The sequence below is a fragment of the Castor canadensis genome, chromosome 4, assembly GCF_047511655.1.
Source record: "Castor canadensis chromosome 4, mCasCan1.hap1v2, whole genome shotgun sequence".
Classification (NCBI taxonomy): domain Eukaryota; kingdom Metazoa; phylum Chordata; class Mammalia; order Rodentia; family Castoridae; genus Castor; species Castor canadensis.
In genome coordinates this window covers 108,992,410-109,016,061 of record NC_133389.1, presented here as the reverse complement: position 1 = coordinate 109,016,061, position 23,652 = coordinate 108,992,410, and the positions used below count along the sequence as shown (strand labels likewise).

The 23,652-nt window shown below is 33.2% G+C and overlaps 1 protein-coding gene and 1 long non-coding RNA gene across 4 annotated transcripts in view; one reads left to right on the top strand and one right to left on the bottom strand.

Annotated features, from left to right (window-relative positions):
- Positions 1-23,652, bottom strand: part of Galnt13 (polypeptide N-acetylgalactosaminyltransferase 13) — a 522,920-nt gene that overhangs the window by 290,265 nt on the left and 209,003 nt on the right. For all 3 annotated transcript variants that reach the window (XM_074070810.1, XM_074070809.1, XM_074070811.1), the window contains one exon: positions 21,402-21,570. In XM_074070810.1, coding sequence (XP_073926911.1) covers positions 21,402-21,570 — 169 coding nt within the window. The remainder of the gene's footprint in view (positions 1-21,401; positions 21,571-23,652) is intronic.
- LOC141422571 (uncharacterized) overlaps positions 1-23,652 on the top strand; it is a 75,931-nt gene that overhangs the window by 34,874 nt on the left and 17,405 nt on the right. The window lies entirely within an intron of this gene.

Here is a 23,652-nt window from a genome sequence, read left to right as displayed (position 1 = left end):
ATTAAAATCATTCAGCTGAATTGGCTCTCAGATGACCAAAACTTTTCATGAAAAGCACTGGGTATCTTCTTAAAACTTAGGTTATTTTGTAATTACACATGACACACACAAAAATAATAGTTAAATAGACACTTTCCCACATTGCTGTTTCATGTACTAATAAGAATTTCTTTATTATTAAACTATAGACTTATGACAATGGTTTTCGTTCCAGCTCTCTTTTGCTGTTGTTTTGTATATGGAACATTTAAGTTAGGATGGGAAAACCATAAAACAATTTTTCAAAAGAAAAAATAAAGTTGGTAATATTATGTTGCTCAGCCCTTATGTTTTTCTACAACCCACTCCACTTGGTTATGAGTTTATAACAAAAACAATGAAACATCTTTTTGCAGGTGTTATTTGTGGTATCATTTACATTACAAAGGTAACAAAACTTTAAGGGTTTTATCTCATGTTGTATTCTCTGAATACTTGGGTAGAACTGTCCAATTTTTCCTTAATTCTTAGTACCACCCTAAAGGGTGGTATACCACCCCTTAGGCTTCTTTACTTGAAGCCAACAATATCTGTCTCAGTCACTTACTTGATAATTCCTGTTGCTCTCTCCTGTCCCCACTCCCACCACAATGCAGATCAATTCTGGACTCCCCAAAAAGACACCAATGTGGGACTCAAGTTGTTTTCCTTTCTCCTCTTCTGGACTCCCCAAAAAGACACCAATGTGGGACTCAAGTTATTTTCCTTTCTCCTCCAGAGTCTGCTTCAATCATCTGGATGCATTTGCCATTATTTTAGATCTGTTTGATGCAAAATATTCATTCTAGTTGCACACTCATGAAAAATATTATATGCATTCATTAGACCCTGTACACTGCAGCATTTCATTGATATTTATGCTTGTCCTTCAAGATCTCATTATTCCTACCATTTCCTCTTCATTCCACATACATTCCTACTCTGTCAAGAAAGGGTTTTAGAAAGAGTCCAACTTTTGAGCTAAAAAGCCTGGTTCAAATCTCCCTTTGTGTCTTGTATACTGTGTGAGAACAAATGTGGACATAATAATTTACAGGGAAATTATAATTTCTTGAAATTTTAGGAAGTCTGAAAACTGATGTTAGCAAGTGATAAGCAAACCCAGTTCTAAAAGAAGCTGCAGGAAAGGCAGAACTGATACCATGACTGTGACTCTTTCTCTCACCATCTCTAGCTTCAGTGAAAGAAGAAAAAAATTTGAAGAGCTCAGTGAAGTAAGGGGCTGCCAAGGCATTAAGTATGTAGTGGTATTTCCTTCTTCTGAGACAGGAAAGAAAGGTATTTCTCACTCCTCAAACCAAGTAACAGAATCCCAAAATATATTTTCAGAGAGTACAGTAAGAGTTAACATCTTTTGCATAAATACTTAATTTCTGTGAAATTATAACTTGAAATGTTTTGGTAATACAGCAGAATACAATGAGGAAGTACCATGCTTTGATTGTCTAAGTGTTTGGACATGTAAAAAATAAGAGGAAATTATTCATGTTGGATGAGAAAAAGAAGACTAGAGCTGCGAAGTGCACTTTCAAATGTGTGAAAAGGGACCATGTATTCCAGTAGGCATGTGGACAGAGTGTGAGATAGCTGGACTCAAAGTCTCTCAATGGGGCTCTACCATATAAGGCTCTCCCTGAGGCTAGGGATCCCCAAAAGCAAAGTTTTATGTGGTATGTTGCTTGAAGGAAGAACTGAGGAATAAAGACAAGACACTTGGGAGTCATCGGCCTATGTTGGAAATGATAAGTTAAGCAGTCTCTTCACTAAAAAGGAAAATATAGAACAATGCAGCTTTGGAGAGTATTATGGCCAAATGGTATTAGTCCAATCCTACACAGCACTATTCACTATCTGAAAAGTGAGACTTTTCTAATTCTGAAAATGACATAAAAATCCTCCGTACGTAAATCCTCCCTAGCCTGGTAAGAAAACTGGCATCAAGTTTAGAAGAAATTATAGAAGAAAACTATTTCCAACAGTTCATCACCATGAAAATATCTCTCCTCCCCAAAGCTTCCTTAATTGTAAAGCATGAATAATGCCATTTACTCCTTAAGCTAATTTGAGAATTGGAGGGGAGGACTGAAAGTAGAGGATTCATAAGCACCAAGCATAGTAAAAGATACCCAATAGTTGTTTGTTATCACAAATTTCCAACTACTTCAATTTTGCTGTGATCTTTTACAGCACACATTGCTATAATCCCTTTATAATTCTACTCCAGGTTAAACTGCCTTGCTAGTAAAAAAATATGCTTAAAAAAATCTAACTTATTCCAGCACAAATCTGTACCTCTTTCGATAATAAAAAGATAAGTCAGTAAATATGCACTATATTGGGTCGTCATTAGCACAAAAGAAAAACGTCAGCAGAGAAATGAAGTAGAGAATATCATGGAATGGCAAAATTTTTTGTAATGTGATCAGGGAAGACTAGAGAGGAGATAACATACAGTAAAGAACTTGAAGCTAAGAGAGCTACCCATGTGGATATTTAAGAAACAAACATCCCAGGCAGAGGGAATAGAACGTACAAAACTCCTGAAGTGGAAGAGTGCTTGGTATGTTCCCGTACGTGTCTGTGCATGGAGGAAGCCCAGACTTATAGTTTAACAGAACATTATGTTTAATAGGATCACTCTGTTATGTTGCTCAAAAATGAAGGATGGTGAAAAATATTGGAATGATTCAAGTGAAAAATATGGCAGCAATGAAGATGCTAAGAGCTCATATTTGGAACTGGTTGATGAGCCAAATGTTGGCTGTAAGAGAAAGAGAGTGTCCAAATGAGACACCATGGTTTGGTCTGTGAAGCAAGAACAAAGTTACTATTTCATAGGATGGTGAACTTCCTGAAAGGAGGAGGTTTTATGGGGACTATCTGATGCTGAGTTTTAAATGTTAAATTTTAGATAAGTGTTAGCTGTTCAAGTGAAGATATTAAGAATACTGTCAGAAATTCAATTCTGGAGGTCAGGAGGGAGATTTAAGTTGAAGACCCAAGCTGACACTGAAAAGAGAAAGTACATGAAATTATCAGGAGAGTGAGTTCCCACAGAAGCATTCTGGTACCAATGCATTATTCTTGGGTCATACCTAGGTATATGGGTTAGGATAAAAAAAATCTGGCAAACAACAGAGAGAAGAAATGACCAAAGATATAAGAGAAAAATAGGATACAGTAGTGACTTTGAAGCCAAGAGAAAAATTTTGTTTCAAAATGGAGATAGAGGGGTTGGGGATTTAGCTCAGTGGAAGAGCGCTTGTCTGGCAAGTGTAAGGCCCTGAGTTCGGTCCCTACCACTGAAAAAAAAAAAAGGAAAAAAATCAAAATGGAGATAGTAAGTGATGGTGGCAAATTATGCTGATATGTTAAGAAATGTGAGAAATGAGAATTCAACATTAAATATAGCAACATAGCAATTATCAGAGACGTTGGAAAGAATAAGTTTGCTAATACTGTATGGATTAAAGTCAACTGAAGTGCAGTTAAAACAGAATGATGGGATAAGTGACTCAAGACAGTCTATCAAGATCTTTTTTGAACAAGAAAAGAAATGAACACATATATGACAAAAGTATTTTGTCTATGGTTTTGCTCTTGTTAGGAATAAGCCAGAAAAGAAAAAAGAATTGATGCAAGAGATAGGCAGGCTTGTTAGAAAATGTGTAGGTAAGAGAGGATGTCACCTCAGAGATGGATGGTTGTAATTAGACACATGGACCATGTATTCATAGTAATAGAAGAGAAGAAAGAATTTAAGGTCACATAAAGTGATGGGTACATGTGATAGTGAGAACAGTGGGAGTTTTCTTCTACTTGCTTAAATTTTTTGCAAAAAGAGAAAGTAAGGTTCAAAGCTGGGAGAGAAAGTGACACAAGTATGAGGGGAGCACTGAAATTATAAAATTATAATTTATAAATTGGAGAAGAAAATAGATAAGAGCCTATCACATAACTGTTGGACAACCTTAAGGCCTGCCTTAAGATAGTGATTATAATTTGAAGATAAGTATAATTTTAACACAGCAAATCTGTGTTAAAAAACCACAATAAAGCCATTATTGAATCAGTCTTTAGAACACACTTCATGATCATTTTAATTTTTGTGCACTTTCTCATGAACATCCTGCCTCTTGGAATCTCTATGTTCTTTCTTGAGTCTATACAATCCAACCCATAATTCATCTTTTTTTGAAGCTCTTATCAATGTAAATCTCTCTCTTGCCTTCCCTCATTTATATTCCTTGGTGTTCTGTAGTAGTTGAGAGCACACATGTGGAATTAGCCTTTCTGAATTTATATGTCAGCTGATCAGCCTTGAAAAGTCCTTCAATTCCGAGTATATTTCCTAATCTATAAGAGAAACATAATAAAACATACTTCATAGGACTTTATTGAAAATTACATGAAATAAGGCATCTAAATCACCCAATATATGTATATATATATATATATATATATATATACACAATAAAATATAATAAATATTAACTACTACTTACAGTCACCATTATCATAGGACATAATTCATGTGTTTAAATTGCATTTTGGGGGTGACCTCTCCCCAATCTATGCTATGTAAGATCATTAAGGATAGAAAATATGTGGTACTTATTTTTAAATTTCTTGCAAAATATTGGGGAAAAGGGATAGTTAATTATCCCTTAGGTGACATAAAATTCAATATCGCCTTATATTGCATGATGCTAAAATACAATGTACTCTGATTGTCATAGTACAATCAAAGGCAATTATCTCAGGCAACATCCTATGAATTTTAGTGAAAATGACGCTGTGTATATTTTGTCATCACTCACAAAGAAAACATAAAAGGAATACAAAGAATGCCTTTCTTCAAAGAAGAAATGAAGCAAGATGATATAAATGCAATAATAAACATATAGTAGAAAGTATATTTGTGTACGTATATTTTACCCTAAAATTAGGATCATTGCATATGTTGCATTCATTCAGATAGGATTTGTAAAATACAAATGAAGTTTATTTATTTTCTAATCACTGTTTTCAATACATTTTTAATGCAACAAATTTACATAGTATATTAAAATATTAAATGCTAAAATTCAAAGCTCATATACAGACTTTCTCATTTACACGGCAACTGTCATTCCAAAAGTGTACTTGCTTCTGCAGGGAGACATATGCCAACATCTCCAATGTCAATAAAACTATGTCTTACTATCAAGGGTTGAGCATTTTAACTATGAAATATAATTCTTCATCAGTAAAATAACATTGTAAGTTGGCATTAGAACAATTTAGCCTTCCCTGAAGACAATGACACACGCCTGGAAAACATCTGTCTGTGATAAAATACAGTGAAGAAGAACTTCATACAGAAATCAAGCAGCCTTCCACACAGGATTTATGTAGCAATAACAGAACTATACACTTTCTAAACTTGAATCAATCTGCAATTGTTTATTAAAAACTGTCTTTAGTTTTTAAATTTTTGCTTGTGGTGAGTAAACAATATATTTTAACCACAAAAACTAATTTCAAAGGACTAATATTAGACATGTTGGAATCTCAAATGTATTCAAAGTTATAATTTACACAATTGTGCTAAGAGCATACAGATGAATGTAGCATTGATTTCACAAAGGAGAAACAGAAAATTGAATTTTAATTAGATTTCTGATCTCTAGTACACTCCTTTTTATTTTTTATTTATTCTTCTTCAATTCTTTTTTTCCATTTGCTGTTGTATTGGGTGGGGGTATGTTGTGGTATTCACACAGGTTCTTAAAATATATCAAATGTATCATACTTGAATTTACCCCCTCTACCATTCTCCTTTAATATTGGAATTACTGTAAGTTTGATATGCTCACAGAAAATTTCCTATAAGGATAAGAATAAGTTTCTATAATACTTTGATTTATCTTATATGCTCATTTATGTAATTAATTACACTATCCACATTAAAAGTGTGTGTGTGTATAATGCAAAAAGAAAAGAAAACCATAAACACAAATAGTTAGCATAATCATAAATCTCCTAGTCACTCAAATTTGAAGCATTAGAGTCATATCTTAACTCTTCTGCTTTCTCTTCCTTTTTAATTAGTCAATAATTCTGAATTTTTTTCAAAATAAGCTTGGGGTCATATCGATTTGCAATTTCTTTCCTTCCTCCCTATCTTCTTCAGGTTTAAAACACATACACACACACACACACACATACACACACACACACACACACACACACAGTTGAAAATTCAATCACATGCTCATCCATCCTGAAGCTATCTTAAATTTGGAATGTATCCTTTCCTTTCATTGTAACTTGTTACCACATATTGCTCTGTTTCTTATATAATCGTATCTATGTGAATACAATATCCAAAGAGAATCTTATTGTATTCAAGCTTATCCTATCTATCAAATCTTTTATATAATATTATAGCAATATCTCTTCTTAAATATAATTTCTATTATGCCAAGTTTCTGTTCAAAAACCTCCTTGCTGCCTACCAGGACACAGGTAAATAAAGGATGAGGCATTTCTAAAGGATTTTTTTTTATTGTTGTGCTGGATAGGGATAACATTGTGGCATTTACAGAAGTTCTTACAATATGTCAAATATAGCATACTTGAATTCACCTCCTCCACCATTCTCCTTTATCTCCCAGAAACAGTTTCAACAGGTATCATTTTTGCATTTGCATACACATGTACACAATATTTGCACCATATTCACTTCCCTTGCCCTTTCCCCACCGCCTCCCCCTTTCCACTGGTACCAATCCACCAGGCAGGACCTGTTATGCCCTCCTGTTCTCTGATTTTATAAAAGAAATAAAAATGGCATTTTAGTTTGTTAAAGATAGCTATTATCCTCTCCACATCTAAGAGCTGAAAGACTTCGTTATAATTCTCCATTCCGGTTGGGATATCTCCTCACAAAGCCTCTAATGCTTTCTGTCTAAGCTATATCAGCTTGTACAGTTTTCCTAAATCTCTACTTCTTAAAAATTACCTTTCTTTTTTCTTTTATTAAAAAAGTTCCTTGTTCTTTGAAAAATCTGAGTTTTTTAAAATTAATTCAGTTATTTTTCAGTGCTAGAGATCAAACCCAGGGCCTAATGCTTAAAAAGTACTCACTTTACGATTGAGTCATATTTTCAAGCAAAAAATCTACCATACTGTAATGATATAAGTTCTAATTTTTAATGAGGATGAAACAGATGAATATTTTATCCAAATTATATGGAACCAAACTATGGTAAATAAAAGCAAACTATTAGAATTATAAGGAAAACTTAACATCCATGACAATATGTAAATATTAAAAAAATTTTAGAAACACATCAAGATACAGGCACAGGGAAGGATTTCTTGAAGACAAACTTGATTATTTATGGAAATAAAAGCAATGTTGACAAATAGAAGTATATCAAATTAAAAAGTTTCTGTACAGCAAAGGAAACAATTATCAGGGTGAAGAAATAGCCTATAAAATATGAGAAAATCTTTGTAAACTATTCATCTAAGAGGATTAATATCCAGAATGTACAAGGAATTCAAAAAAATTAATAAAAAAAGAGCAAAAATAATCCAATTAATAAGTGGGCAACTGATCTAAACAAATACCTTTCAAAAGAAGAAATACCAATGCTCAATAAACATATGAAAAATGCTGATTATCTTTAGTTATTGGGGAAATGAAAATCAAATATCAGTTAGATCCCATCTCACCCCATGTAGAATGATTATTATCACACACATACACACACTCAAAAATTGTTGGCAAGCACTTGGAGAAAAAAAAAACTTTATACACTGTAGGTGAAAAGGTATATTAGGTCAGCCATTGTCAACAGATGAATGGATATTAAAAATATAGTATATATACCCAAGGGACATTTACTCAGCCATAAAAAGAATGATATTATATCATTTGCAGAAAGTGGACAGAACTAAAGATTATCATATTAATTAGCCCTACAGGAAGATAATTGTCATGTATTTTTTTCTCACATATAGAAACTGAAAAATAAGATCTAAAATGTAAGATAGATTTTTAGAGAAGAGGAAGGGTTAAAGGGGCAGGTAGGAAGGAGAGGAGAACAGAAGGGTGTAGTTGGGAAGAGCAACAGAATCAAAGCCTGGTATAGCCATGTACAGAAATATCACAACGAAACCCATTAATTTGTAGAAAAATATTTATAGAAAAAAACATTTTAGCCCCCAAAATCCAGTATGAAAAATATAACTAAAAATTGTTGCTCTGATAAATTGTAGTTAAGTATATAAGTTTGGTAAACTTGTGCACATAAACATTTAAGAATATAAATGAAAAAGTGTCCAGGGTAACTCCCCCAGTTTACCTACAACCCATGTTCATAAAAGAAGTTTCATTGGCCCTGCTCCAACCAAAGCTGACTTGATACATAATACTTTCCTTGCTGCCCAAAGTAGTATAATTTACAAAAGGCAAAGATTGAAGGAAATCAAGTATCTACCTGTTGATGAATGGATAAACTAAATGTGCTACAGACATATACTGGAGTATTATTCAGACTTATAAATTTAAGAAATTCTGACATTTAGTACAATATGGGTAAAAACCTGAGCACATTATGGTAACTGAAATAAATCAGTCACGAAAAGACACTTTAATGTTTCCATTATATGTGGTACCTACAGAGGTAAAATTAACAGAGACAGGAAGAATGGTGGTGGCCAAGGGCTGGGATAATATGAGTTATTGTTTAATGAATATAATTTAACTTTTCAGGGATTAGGAGGATTCTGAAGATTGATTACATGATAATGCAAATGTATATGTAAAGAGAAAAATTCATTCCTCAACTCACATAGGTTCACTGAGTTACACTGACATAAGATACCTCAACAGGAGAGAAGGCATACCACTTTTATTTGATGTTAATAGTTTAATAGTTATATGCACAAAGACCTTCATAGAAAAGAAGTGAAGATTCAAGTAATTAAGTAAACACAGGTGGTTTATATACCATTTGTAGAGATCCAGCTAAACATGGACTATGGTCATCTTGGTTATAACTGCCAGCAGTGACCTTGTCATACATCTCAAACCCTACAGGACAAACTCATCATGATATCCAGGTGAGCATTTTATACCAGCCACTGAAGCCCAGACTATTTCTTAACTCAAATTGCACATCTTAACAACTTTTGAGAAAGGTGAGGTAATCATGGCCCATCCTTGTCTAGGTTACCCTCTCCTTCTGCCTTGAAGTGTGGGGATCCACTTGTCTTGCTCCATCCCAACACATGACTAAGTCCTTAAGAATTTCCCATTTGTGCAATCCTGAATCTGTCTGCCTCTTTTTTGATCACTCAGGCTTCTAGGCATGGTAAATTGTGGAAATTTGGGGGTAAAACTAAAAGAAGATATTGTTAGTTAGTAAGATTTACTCTGCAGACTTATCTTGGCACTATCTCTATTTCTGCTGATAAAGATTGTTTGGGGGCTGGTAGAGTGGCTCAAGTGGTAGAGTGCCTGTGTAACAAGTGAGAGCTCCTGAGTTCAAACCCTAGTACTACACCCCTCAAAAGAGAAGATTGTTCTTTATGTCCTGTTATGAGAAAGGTTGTACTTTTAAAAGTGACATGCATGTACTGCTCAACAGGGATGGGGCAACTTTTCCTCCGTTGCCTTCAATTACATTGAAGTGGCACAGTTGTGGTTAACATGTTCTGATCTCCTTTAGACTTATCACTAGTGAATTATTTTGTGTATTATTTTACTTCTTTATTCTGAAAACTTAAATCCATATTTTATTAAATTAGATATACTGTATCTAATAGTATAAATTCTTTTTATTTTATTATTAGTGTACATTCATTGAACAAAGAGGTTTCATTGTGGTATGTCCATGCATGCACACAATGTACTTTAATCAAACTCAGCTCCTCCGTTATCCTTTCTTAACCCTCTACCCTTTTTTAAAACAATTTTAACTACTTCCACTATTCTTTTTTCTTACGTATATAAAAATTACTTTAATCATATTCATCTCCCCTCATCCTCTCTTTTTGCCCTCCCACACTCACTGTTCTCACTCTGAAACAGTCCCCATTTTACATTCCTATCATTTTTTTTTAAGGTCTAGATTCTACATAGGAGAGAGAACATGGGATATTTGCCTTTCTCAGTTTGGCTTATTTTGCTTAACATGATAATTTATATTTCCATCGTTTTCTTGCAAACAAGTAATTTCATTCTTTTATATAGCCAAATAATACTCCATTTAATGTGTGTATGTGTATATATATGTATATATATGCATATGTATATATATATATATTTTTTCCTTATCCATCTATTGTTTGATGGGTACCTGGGATGATTTCACAGTTTGGCTATTGTGAATAGTGCTACTATGAACATGGGTGTGCAGGTATCTCAACTGTATGCTAATTCACATTCCTTCAGGTTTATGCTTGGGAGTGGTATAGAAGGATCATATGGTTTCTTGAGGAATCTCTGTACTGACTTCCATAGTGGCTGTGCTAATTTACACTCTCAGCAACAGTGTGTAAATATCCCTTACTCGCCAAATCTTCAACAGCATTTGCTATTCTTTGATTTGCATTCCCTTTTCTTCACGTATTTATTACCCATTTGTAATTTTTCTGTTAAGAGCTGTCTGTTCACCTCACTTGCCTATTTATTTGATGTCTTAGGTGTTTAGGGTTTGGAGCTTTTTATAAATTCTGGATGTTAGTTCTTTATCTGATGAATGGACATAAAAAAAATCTCCCATTGTGTCAGTTTTCTTTTCATTCTGGTAATTGTTTTCTTTTCTGTAAAGAAGCTTTTTAATTTGATGAAATCCAATTTATTATTCTTCTTATTTTCTTAGTAATTGGGGTTCTATTAAAAAAAAACTACTTATCTATATTTCTTCAAGGGTTTCTCTATGTTTTCCTCTAGCAGTTTCAAAGTTTCAGTTCTTCCATTGAGAACTGAAACTGGATCCAAATGGATCAAAGGATCCCTTCTGAATTAATTTTTGGAGGTGGTGAAAAGTAAGATCTAGTTTCAATATTTTACATGCTCTATTCTCTAACGTATGTTTTAGCACCTTTGTCAAAAATCAGATGACTGTAGTTATGTGAGGTCATTTCTATACAGTTGTTCTATTCTATTCTATTCTATTCTATGCTTCTACATGTCTATTTTTATGCCAGTATCATGGTGTTTTTGTTACTATGGCTCTGTAGTATAATTTGAAGTCAGGTATTGTGGTACCTATAGCATTGCTTTTTGCACATGATAACTCTGGCTATTCAAGATTTTTATTCTTTTTCTTCCTTTTTTTAAGTAGTGCTGGGTTTTGAATGCAGGGCTTTGTGCCTGCTAGGCAGGTTCTCCATCACTTAAGCTATACTTTCAGTCCATTTAATTCTGGTTATTTTGGAGATACAATCTCCCTTTTTTCCCAGGATACATTCGACTATAATCTTCCTATTTTATGCTTCCTGCTGCAGCTGGGGTGACAGACATCTGCCACCCTGCCCACCTTTTTTCCACTGAGTTCTGGTTTGCAAACCTATTTGCCCACTGTGGACTGGAACCAGCATTCTCCCAATCTCAGCTTCCCAAAAATAGCTTGGATGACAAGAGTATACCACTACATTCAGCTATTGGCTGAATTGGGATCTCACAAAATTTTTTTCCAGGCCAGATATAAATCATGATGTTCCAGATCCCAGCTTCCCAAGTACCTAGGATTACAGGAGTGACCCAATAGTTCTGCTTGGCTTCTTTTATTATTTCATGTGAATTTTTGAATTGGTTTTTCTATTTCTGTGAACTATGACATTGGGGTTTTGATAGGGATTGCATTGAATCTGTAGATTGCTTTCAGTAGTATAGCCATTATTACAATATTAATTCTCATGATCCATGAATATAGGAGGTCTTTCTATCTTCTAGTGTGTCATTCAATTTCTTTAAGGATTTTGAGTTGTCATTATAGAGGTTATTTGGTATTTCACTTCCTAAACTAGGTTTATTTCTGCATGTTAATTTTTTAGGCTATTGTGGATGGTGGGAGTTTTTCTGATTTATTTCAGTCTGTTCGTTATATAGAAAAGCTACTGATTTTTATATGTTGATTTTGTATCCCAGACTTAAGTTTTTGGTAGGGTCCTTTACATATAGGGTTATATCACCTGCAAGTAGGGATTAACTTGATTTCCTACCTTCATATTTGTGACCCTTTTATTTCTTTCTCTTGCCTTATTTCTCTGGGTAGGAAACCAAGCACAATATTGGGTAAGAGTGGAAAGGGTAAACACCTTTGTCTCATTTCTGACATTAGAGGAAATAGTTTCAATATTTCCCCATTTAGTATGACGTTTACAGATTTATTTTATATACCTTTTATTATGTTGAGGTATATTTCTTCTATTCCTAATTTCTTCAGGGTATTTATCATGAAGGATATTGAATTATGTCAAAATTTTTCTCTGCATCTATTGAGATGATCTTGTGATTTTTGTCATTGATTATGATTATGCATTGTATTGTTTTTGATTTACATAAGTTGAAGTGTCCTTGCATTCCTAGGATAAAACCAATTTGTTCATGGCATATGACCTTTTTAATGTGTTTTGAATTCTGTTTCCAAGTATTTCATTGAGAATTTTTGTATTAAGTTCATCAAGAAAATTGGTCTACAATTTTGTCATGTCCTTAACTGATTTGGGTAACAGTCTTACTGACTTCATAAAATGAATTTGATAGTGCTCCTTCCCTTTACATATGATTGGATAGTTTGAGGAGTTTTGGGGTTAGTTCCTCTTCAAAGGGCTGGTTGTATTTAGTGTGAATCCATTAGGTCCTGAGCTTTTCTTTGTTGGGAGAATCTTCATTGCCACTTAAAATTTAACTGGTTGTTACAAAGCTATTTAGATGGTTTACATGCTCTTGGACCAATTTTGGTAGGTCAAATGGAAATTTATCCATTTCTTTTATATTTTCTAGTCTATTAGAAAATGGGTTTTTAAAAAAATTTTCCCTAATGCTTCTTTGAATATTATTGGTATTTGTTTTAGTAGCTCCTTTCTTACCTCTAGTTTCATTAATTTGTAACTTCTCTCTCTCTTTTGATAGTTAGTTTGGATAGTGATTTGTCATTCTTATTTGTCTTTTTAAAACACCGACTTTTTATTTCATTGATTCTTTGCATTGTTCTTTCAGCCTCCATTCCATTAGTTTCTGCCATGATCATTATTATTTCTTTTCATATTATTTTGGGTTTGTCTTGTTTTTCTTTTTCTAAGAGCTTCAAAGATATGATTAGGTTATTTATTTGAGATATCTCTGTTTTTTTGACAAAGGCACTCATAGATATATGCTTTTCTCTTAGCACTGCCTTTACTGTATCCCAAAGTTTCTGGTAAGTTGTGATTTCATTTTCATTGGATTCTAGGAATATTTTGATTGCTCCCCGCTGAGTTCTTCAGTCTGATCATTTCAATGTGAATTGTTTAGCCTCCATGTGTTTAAATATTTATTGTTGTTTCTTTTTTTTATTATTATTAGTTTCTAGGTTTATTGCATTGTGGACTGATAAAATACAGAAAGTTTTTTCAGTTCCCTCATATTAATTAAGCACAGCTTTACGTCCTAAATATGATCAATTTAGAAGAAAGTTTCTTAGGTTGCTAAGAAGAATGTGTATCCTGCAGCTTTTGAGTAGAATATTCTTCAGATACCTATTAAGTCCATTTCACCTATGGTCATTTTACTGTCCTGTTTTCTTGAGTTTTTTGTCTGTATGACCTATTTATTGATGAAAGTGGCATATTAAAATCACCTACTATTGTGTTGGGGTATATATGTGCTTTTATGTCAAGTAGTGTTTCCTTTATGAAATTAGGTTCACTAATGATTGATGTGAGCATGTTTACAATTATTACATCTTCCTGATGGAGTCCTCTCTCTACCAATATAAAATGACAGTCATTGTCTCTTCTGGCTAATTTTGGTTTGAAATAGGCTTTGTTAGATATGAGTACTGTTGCTTCTTCTTGCTTTTGGGCTGCATTTGCTTGGAGAATCTGTTTCCATCTTTTCACCTTTAGCTTGAGCTTATCTTTGTGAAAAAGGTGTGTTTCATGTAGGTAGTAAATGGTTGGGTTTTATTTTTTAATCCAGTATGCCAATCTATGTCTTTTGATTGCAGAATGGAGTCCAATAACATTCAAAATTATAACTGGCAAATACATTGTTGTTTCATAGTGCTTAATTTTTCCCTACTGCTCACTTGCACATCTACTCATTTGGTGAGCTGTATTATTTCCTATCTCATAAGACTCCTTTAAGTTTTTTTGCAGTACTATGAAGGGTAGAATTACTGGGTACAGTAGTAGAGGTTGGCAGTTATTTTCTTTCATGGCTTGGAATACAACTGAAACAACAGATTTCTGTTGAAAAATCTGCTCATCTGAAGTCATTAGTCAGAGGTTTTAATCACCTAAGTCTTTCAATTGAATTATTCTCAGTCTTCTTCCAAGACACAATTGTAGCTGGGTTGGTGTCCCATTTATCACCACTGACCTAGGGATATAACTCAGCAATAACACATTTATCAATTCACAACCAAGCCAGAGATTTGCATGAAGTAAAAAAGAATTGAACACATCACCTACCCCACAATAACATTCTATGTGAAAAAGACTAGTGTTCATGCAGAGTACACTATAGGGTTATAAAAGCTATTGAAGGTAAAGTCTTTTAAAATTAAGTAGCAAAAATAAGGAAAGGATAAAGGAAGGAAGAAGATGGGAAGAAGAGTGATGAAGTATGTGGGGGTAAAGGTGAATGAAATAATAGTGTAAGATAATATAGTTTAATTACTGTAGAAAAAGGTACTATAGTCAGAGATTGGAGAAGGATGGTACAATTAACAACAACAAAAGACAAAAAACAAAGCAAAACCAAAAAAAAGTTAAAATAAACCTCCAACAGAAAAATTTATAAAAAGGAAATAGAAATAATAAAAGTCAATGTTTCTTCTTTGTTGAGGGAAGTGTTTGCCAGATAGGCTCCAACAGTTCAGCAAGTGTTTTCCAACCTCTGCCTCTCATAAGTCTGTGGTTCTCTGGTTGTGTTTACTCACTTATCCTCTCTGGGTACCCTCTAGGTACAGTCTGTGTGCAGTGTTCTGTGGTTGGTTAAGGCTCTGGCTTAAGGACTATGGCTAGAATGAGGTAGGAAGCTCCTGTGGAGTAGCAGAAAGTCCCAGGGACTGGGCTGCTCAAGAGATGGAGTAGCTATGTGCCATAGCAGGGGTTCTTGTGGGGTGGGTTGATTCCAGCCATGTGAAGTGGCATTGATAGTGATGGAGGGGCCTTTGGGCATAGCTGGTTAGTCAGAGCACTCTGTCAAATCCCTCCCTTTGTCCTAGACAGGGGAAAACAGGTTTCAGGTGTCTCCCACCAACTAGAGCTTGGCTTAGTGAACTCTGGTTAGCCATTCTTGCAAAGAGACTCATGGGCCATTGTTGCATTGGTACATGTGCTAGGCTGGGTGGTTGGTTTAGGGATATAACCTGTTAAAGGGAACTCTGCTGGAGTTGTGCATTCTATGCTGTCTTTTTTCCTTGGGTTGGGAGACACAGTCACCAGTTGTCTTCTGTCTGGTCAGAGTAAGGATTGTTGTTCTTCTCTTAGGGGGCTCTTGCCATAAATATACTGGGCAATGAGTCTAAGAATGGAGAAAATCGGGTTCAGCTTCCGTGGGGCAGCTCTGCATTCGACCCAAGCAAAGTTTTCTCTTGTTTATTTTATAGACCTAAAGTTTAATTTTTTTTAAAATTATCTCCAGTCATTGGCTGTCTATAGTTTTACTGCTGCTTTTTCTTGACTTAGCAACTTACCCATCTTCTAGCCATGTATCTGAGATTTTATTTCTGATTCATGGAGATGTAGGAATGTGGTAAGTGTCTGCAGTCTGCCATCTTACCTCAATGTGCATTCAAAAATAGCTAAGATGGTTTATGTTATATGTATATTTTACTATATTTTTTTAAAATTTCAAAGCAAGTGTCAGAAAACTAATTTATGGGAAGGGACTGTTGAAAGGTAGTTCAAGTGTAAATGGAATGACACAGCATGTTTTCTGTCTATAGCAGTACCTAAATATGTCCCTAAGAACATACCTAGACAGGATAATTCTGTTTCCTCATTTGAAAGAAAACTTACAGTGTAGCAGGTGTTATTACATAGAAGATAACAACACACACACATATACACTCTTAAACGTCACTTAAAATTTGAGTAGTGAAATTAATTCCACACATGAGCACATAAATCATAGTATTATAGAAGTCATTATCATCTTCACAGGCAAAATGTTTGCCACTATATGAAAGTTGTAGTAGTTCTCAAATTAAAAAGAAAAGATGTGGAACAGAGATCAGAAATCTAATTAATATTCTCATTTTCTATTTCTTCTTTGTGCAATCAATGCTACATTTATCATATTTTAATTTATGGGAAAGGCAATCAATATAAATAGACAGGTACTTTTTAGAGATTGAGCACAGGAAAAGATATAGTATGGTTTATTTCTATTTTATGTAGTAAATAAACTCTTTGTTCTCTGAGAGCAACTTATTCAAAATTTGTATGCAAAAGCTCAGTTGCCACTAATAATACAAGAATGCTAGAGTCTTTTTCTCTTTATCAGCTTGCAAGTGTGCATACTTAAGAAGCAGTTATTTGGCCTATGTTATAAATAGCTGAAATAAATTTCTTATTTCCACATTTTTCCTGATGAAATATATTTAAATGCCAGCTGCATTATAGCCTTCAAATAATTCAATACCAGTACCTGAAGTGCTATTACATGCCTGAATAAAAGTAAATGCAAAGTACTTTAGCATTTTGTTTTAATTGCCTGTAGCTTTTTTATAAATATTCATTCAATAATTACAGTTAACTTCTTATTCAAAAAGAATTGCAAAGAGCAGAAGGGAAAGATGGCTGCATAAATAGTTCCCTTAATCTCAAACAAGAGCCAAAAAGCATAAGAAAATTCCATAGTATAATGATATAATATTTATAGCAAGTTGAAAATATTTTTAAATATTTCACTAAAAATACAGTGCAACTCTATTCTTTATCACTTTTTCATGACATATGCTCATACAATATCCTAATTAGTTTTTATGTAAATACTTCCTTCTATTCTTCTCAGTCAGGGCTTATCCTATCTATTATTTGTTCTCAAAGCTGAACTTGCATTAGGTAAACAATTTGGCTGAGGGATGGTTGAGTGATTGATTAGTTAGTTTAATCAGTGAAAGTAAACCAGAACTTAGAAAACTAATGGCTTGCTAAGATGCCACAGGAAGTCCTGTACAGCAAGGGCTTACAACTATGCACTCTGTCTCCCTGTCTAGAGATTAAGCTTCTCTCTACAATTGGTCTTTGTTCTCCCTATTTGCTTTGCTGTAATGGAACAGAGTCTTCTTCCCAGCCATTGACTATGATATAGGAGTACTCCTTTCTCTACTTTCAGTAAAACCTGGCAGCATGGCTAACATTGGCTGCTAAGATGCCTTCATAAACTAAAATGTTATTTCTGCTGTTCTCAAAGAAACACAAGTGCTGCTTTCATAAGACAACAAAATAATAACATATATGTATATTGATGTGCTGGTTTAATGTTTATATATTTGCTTTTGAACTTTGTGATATTTTTGCATATCCATAGAGCAGTTATATTTCTAGCATTTCCCGTTCCAGAAGCTTAGTATTGATCAATTCTATGTATTAGTAAAAAGAAGTTATAATATTTAAATGCTTAAGGCCCATTAACTTGCTCAGGGTTTTACTTTAGTATGTATTTATTTACTTTTGGTTGTACTGGGGTTTGAACCCTTTATGCTGTAGTTATTTCTCAGATAGGGTCTTGTGCTTTTCATCCAGGGCCAGCATTAGATACAATCCTCCTACTTACACGCCCTGTGTAGCTGGGCTTATAGGTTGAGCTAGATTCTCACTATTTGCCCTGGCTAGAGAAAAATAATGACTTTCATCTCCAAAGAAGCTGGTATTACAGGTTGAACCACTACAATAGTCACTATTGTGCTCAAGTTGAATTTATTAAAGAGGTTCTCCCTCCCTACACTATTCTCTTCTCTTTCCCTTTCTATTCTTCTTTTATTTATTATGTTACTGGAAACAGGTGCTCAAAATAATATTTAATGCCTTAATATACTTCTTCAGTTTTATGACTGATTCATATTCTTTCTCTCTTTCTCTCTCCTCAAATCTTAACAAAAAATATAAAAATTGGGTTCAAAAATAAACCAAATCCACCTACTTATTAACTTTCTTAAAACAGAAGTATTTAATTTCTTTTCTTCTAAAATGCAACCTCTGTAAATTTACAAAATCTTAAGTCCATAATTGATAATAAACATACTAAGAAATCGTTTATGTTGAGTCTCAAACCACTAGTTAATAATTTGTTTGATATTGTGAATCAGATTTTCATGATATTTTTGTTTTTGCTGAAGGAAACATAAAATTGGTCACAACTGTATGGAATTTTATTTATACATATATTTAGATTATAACAAGAACCCTATGAAGGCTTTCAAGAAAGTAAATTAGTAAAGAGCTCCAGCTTTAATTGTCCTTCAAAGAAATAATTAAACTTGGGGAGGCGGCAAGTGCCTGTGATCTCATCTTCTTTGACCATACATAGATTGTAGTCTGAGGCTAGCCTCAGGGAAAAATGGTGAGGCCCTACCTAAAACATAAATAGCTAGAGACATGGCTCAAGGAGCACCTGCCTAACAAATGTGAGGCCCTCGGTTCAAATCCTAGTACTGCCAAAAAAACTCTCTATATATGTATCTCTTCAAATATTTTCAGATTTATATTAATGCCAAACACAACATTAAACTTGACAATTTTCTGAATTAAGTCAAAACAGTTTAAGCATATTTGCAATAAAATGGAGTTGGCTATTTGAAGGAATCTAATATCTGGGTAGTTCAGGCACTTTCTTAGTATTACCTTGAATTGTAATTAAAACAACTTAAGCTCTTTGAAAGTAATAATTTGGGGTTTCCATTATACCTTCATATAATTTATATTAATCATTTTGGGTAACATTATAATTTAAGGTATCCATTTCTCCACACCCCCCTCTATTTTGTGGTGCAGGAGATTGAACCTAGGACTCAAGAATAGTAGGCATATCTTTGCATTTTTTGGTTTTATTTTGGTTGTGTATTTGTTTGTGGTGTTGCTGATTAAGCCTTACACATACTACAAAAGCTTCACACTGAGCTGCACCCCCAGCCTTTCCAGCCCTCAAATCTTTTTTGAGTTTTGTTTTGCATATAACTATCTAAAAACTGAACTGTAAATGGATAATAAAAATTTAAAAACTATTTCCTAGATCAAACAAGCATTAACATATTTCTCAAGTTTTAAGTATCACTTTGGATATGTGACTCATGGTGGGTTTTTTAACATTAATTGTTTCCAGCAGTTGTACAACTGAATCATTCAAGATGACTTCAGCTGCCCCAGTGAACCTCATGCACTAAGATTTCTCTAGGAGTCTGGGATGGTATTTCTGTATTCTTACTGATGACATACACTGTGCTATCACAGAAAACACCTGAAAATTATTTATTGCACTAATATTATATAGTAGCTGCTTGTAAATTCTCAGAATTCAAGCAATAATACCCATAGTAAATATGGAATTTTGTGTACTTTTTAATGCTATTTAATTTAATCCTCCATTTTAAAGAGGTGAGTTGTTTCACAGTTTAAGGCTTAATAACTCAGTTATTTAATTGTTAAGTGATTCTTAAAAGAAGAACTACCAATGCTCACAAATGTGTTATATGTCTGTTTAAAGAAGAATTGGGATTTTTTTCCTAACCCATCATGACTGTTCTTTTCTTTGTTATCATAGATCTGTTATAAAATTCATATATATATATATATATATATATTATGATAGTTGAAAGTGACTTCTTTTTAAAAAATTGAAAATGCTTATGTTCCTTGAATACACAAGTATCATACTTACCCATTTTATCTCACCATGGCATATGAAACAAGGAAATAAGTGCAAGATTACAACATAATAAACATAGCATCTAAAATGCTCAAGCTATGCTTATTTTGTACCTTTAAAAATAAAAATGTGTTCAAATTATATAAATATGCATATGCAACAGGAATGTGTAATATATTTAGATATTTTCAGTACAAGTATTTAATATTCAATGTTTAACTACTTTCTGGGGACCAAAATGTCTATTATATGAAGTTATTTGTGATTTTCTGGAGACATTTCAAAAGGATATAGTGATATGAGGAGCCAATCATTTAGCTACCAAATGAATCTTTTGAAAATTAGAGACTCAATCTCCTCAATAATGATATTTGAAGTAATTCAGGAAATAAAAATACACACAGTAAATATGATGTTAATATTACCATATAATAATGTAACATAGCCTATTTTAGATGGCAAACTATTTGCATTTAACTATGATTGTAGTGTATAAAGAAAGTAATTTCCTGTCTAAAAACAATGTCTACTTACATGAGTGTGTGTCCTGAAGTATATTTATAAACTTTGGAATTTTCTGAAATCTCAGGACATGTATTTTGTGAATACCAAGAGTCTATTTAACAAGGAGTCTGTTCTAAGATGGCAATGAATACCACTAAATATTCTGCCTTTTATAGCATCCATTTAAAATATGTTCAAATATCAAAAGCATAGTTTATAGTTAATCACATAAAAGTTGAATTTTTTGACATCATTTTTCATGCAGCAAAATTTCAAAGTGAATATATCTTCTATTGCCAATAACTGAGCACTCTAATTATAAATAGCAGCATAAATTGTTAGAACTCAACAAATAATTATAGAGGGCCAGTGGATAATTCAGGAAATTGGCTATCTTTATGCAAAACTAGGAAAGTATATGCTTTTTCAAAACAAAGTATGTGGTGCATTCTATGCAGGTAAGTAAATAATCTATTAAAGGGCATGCTTTTCTTTTTCTGTATTTGGCAAGATAAAGCAAAGAAAAACAAAGATCTCACAAAGAAAAACCTGTTGAGATTGTGTATTCTACAATGCCTTTGCAATAATATATTATGCTCTGTCAGAAAGAAAAGAGTTCATATATCTCAATACATGCATGCACAGTAAGTTTCATGTGGATTATAGGTAATCAGAGCCATGTTGTTCTTGAATTAATATAATCTGAGCTAAATTCTGAGATTCTAAAATATAGAGATTACTAATATATAAGATTATATAACATGTGTAAACTTACCCTTCTAATCTTACATCCGGCAGACTTCTGTTAAGAGCAATCAAATCACTGGCCATAAGATTAAACTGATTGATTTTAAACAGCTCCTTCATTTTCTCTTGTTCATCTTTAGGAATCAGCACAGCCTTCCCCATTTCTCCTGGCCCTTCTTGGTTTCTTGAAATAACAGCTGTAAGGCATACATACGAGTACAAACATACATACAAACACACAAATAATGAACTGAATAAATAAACTCGTGTTGGATTAAACTCTGAAGTGTATTATGTAAATACTGTTTAATAATATAATCACCTAGACTATTGCTTACAAACCATAAGTTACACAAAAGAAACAACCTATTTGAATTCATTAGCTCAATACTACATGCTGTCTTTCTACTATAGGCATAGTATATGACCTGACTGATCATTAAGACTTAATAGTTAATCAATACAAAACATCAATTCTTGAAACTTCTTGATGAAAATTTTCAACATACTTATTAGCAAAAGATGAAATTGAGCACTAGGAAGATCAAATTGTACAAAATCAAAATGATTGTGTACCAAGATTAATTTATTTTCATATCCATTTTAATGTTTTGCTATCTGAACATAGCTACTGCCATTACATTTTTATAATAGCTAGAAATGATAGTTCTGTCTCCCCAGGGTAATTTGATTTCTTTGTCAAAGCATTGTGCAATGTGTAAAAAGGAATTTCATAGTAGTGACATATAATTTCAAAGATGAAAGAGGATAGGTGCTTCATGACTAGAAATTCACAAGTTTCTGGACTTGGCTGTTCATTAAGAGAACTCAGAGTTCGATATACAGTCAATGGTGATAATGATGTTCTTCCCTTCCTGGTACAGAGAGAGGGACAATTCTGAGAGTAAATTTTACAAAGTTCTTTTAGGTAGAAAGGGGCAAGGAAGTCAGAGAGAACCTCCTGCTTGTGCTGTCCCTTAAGTGACTGCAGCGCAAAATAGTCAATGTCATAGAGTAACATATTTTGAGGTGGTATGTTCTTAGACCCTTCAACTTTTACAACTCTGATGAAAATAGATTATTTTACAAAGAATGTCAACATAGTCAACATAAGGGTTCCAAGGCTAGGAAGCAGATCATATTAAAATTTTAGTCCATAAAGGGAAGACAAGGGACTCAACAATAACATTCTTACAGCATAAAGGTCAAGTTAAAATTACATACACGTTTGGGTTTTGCAACATATTCCAGGGAATGACAATTTTCTTTTAGCATTATGCAGATTATAGTTTTGTCACTGGTAGTAGAAATACGTGAATCATGTTATGTACTTAAAATCAATAAAATTAAAATTGTCATAAGCAGTATCCTTATACCTAGAACTAGTAGCAACCACGCATAGTCATTCTTCTTAATCATTTTCAGTTTCTTAGTGAACAATAAATAACAGCTTAATGCATATCAGATTATGTGTCTCCTCCACAGAGTTAAATGCATTTTTCTGTAATAAACTCTAATGAATGTGCATTTGACATTTAAAAATATTTTTTGTGTGTTTGTATGAACAGATCTATTGGTGTTTTTCACCATGCTCAAGCAAAAAGAATGCTACGTAATTCTGAGTGTGGACCCAGCCTTTTTTTTTTTTTCTGGCTTTTACCTGGAGTAATGCATGTTGCTAAATAAAAAGGCTTTTTGTTCTTTTAAATAGCATAAATGGGAAGTGGGAAAGAATAAGCAGTTAGGCTATGTGGTTTATCTCTGACCTATCTTACCTTTAAATAGCATCATCTATTTTTTTTAAACTTACTTGTTGATTCCTTTCCTCTACATAGTAAAGTAAAAAAAACATAAAAAAGACCACCCATGTACTCACAAAATACATTTCTCCACAGCCAAACAAAAATGTCAAAATGAATTGACATTAAATATTTGTATATTAATCTCCACAAATAGGCAATTCTAACACTGAAGGCAACTGAATACACATTCTAGTTTCTTGAATTTGAGTATGGATAGAAATGTCTTCAATCCAAAGATGGTTTAGACTACAAAAATAGATTAATATATTATGCTTTAAGTTATTTTCCCCATTGAATTTTAAAATCACTAAAATGATAATCACTTTGACTTAAAGTTATATTATAAAACTAATAGAAATATAATAAAATAATTATTTTATGAATATATTTCATTTTGTTTAACATAGTGTCTACTTTTAAGATTTAGAGAATATTCACTTCAATCTTAGAATTCTACCTGATTGAAGATGAACACCA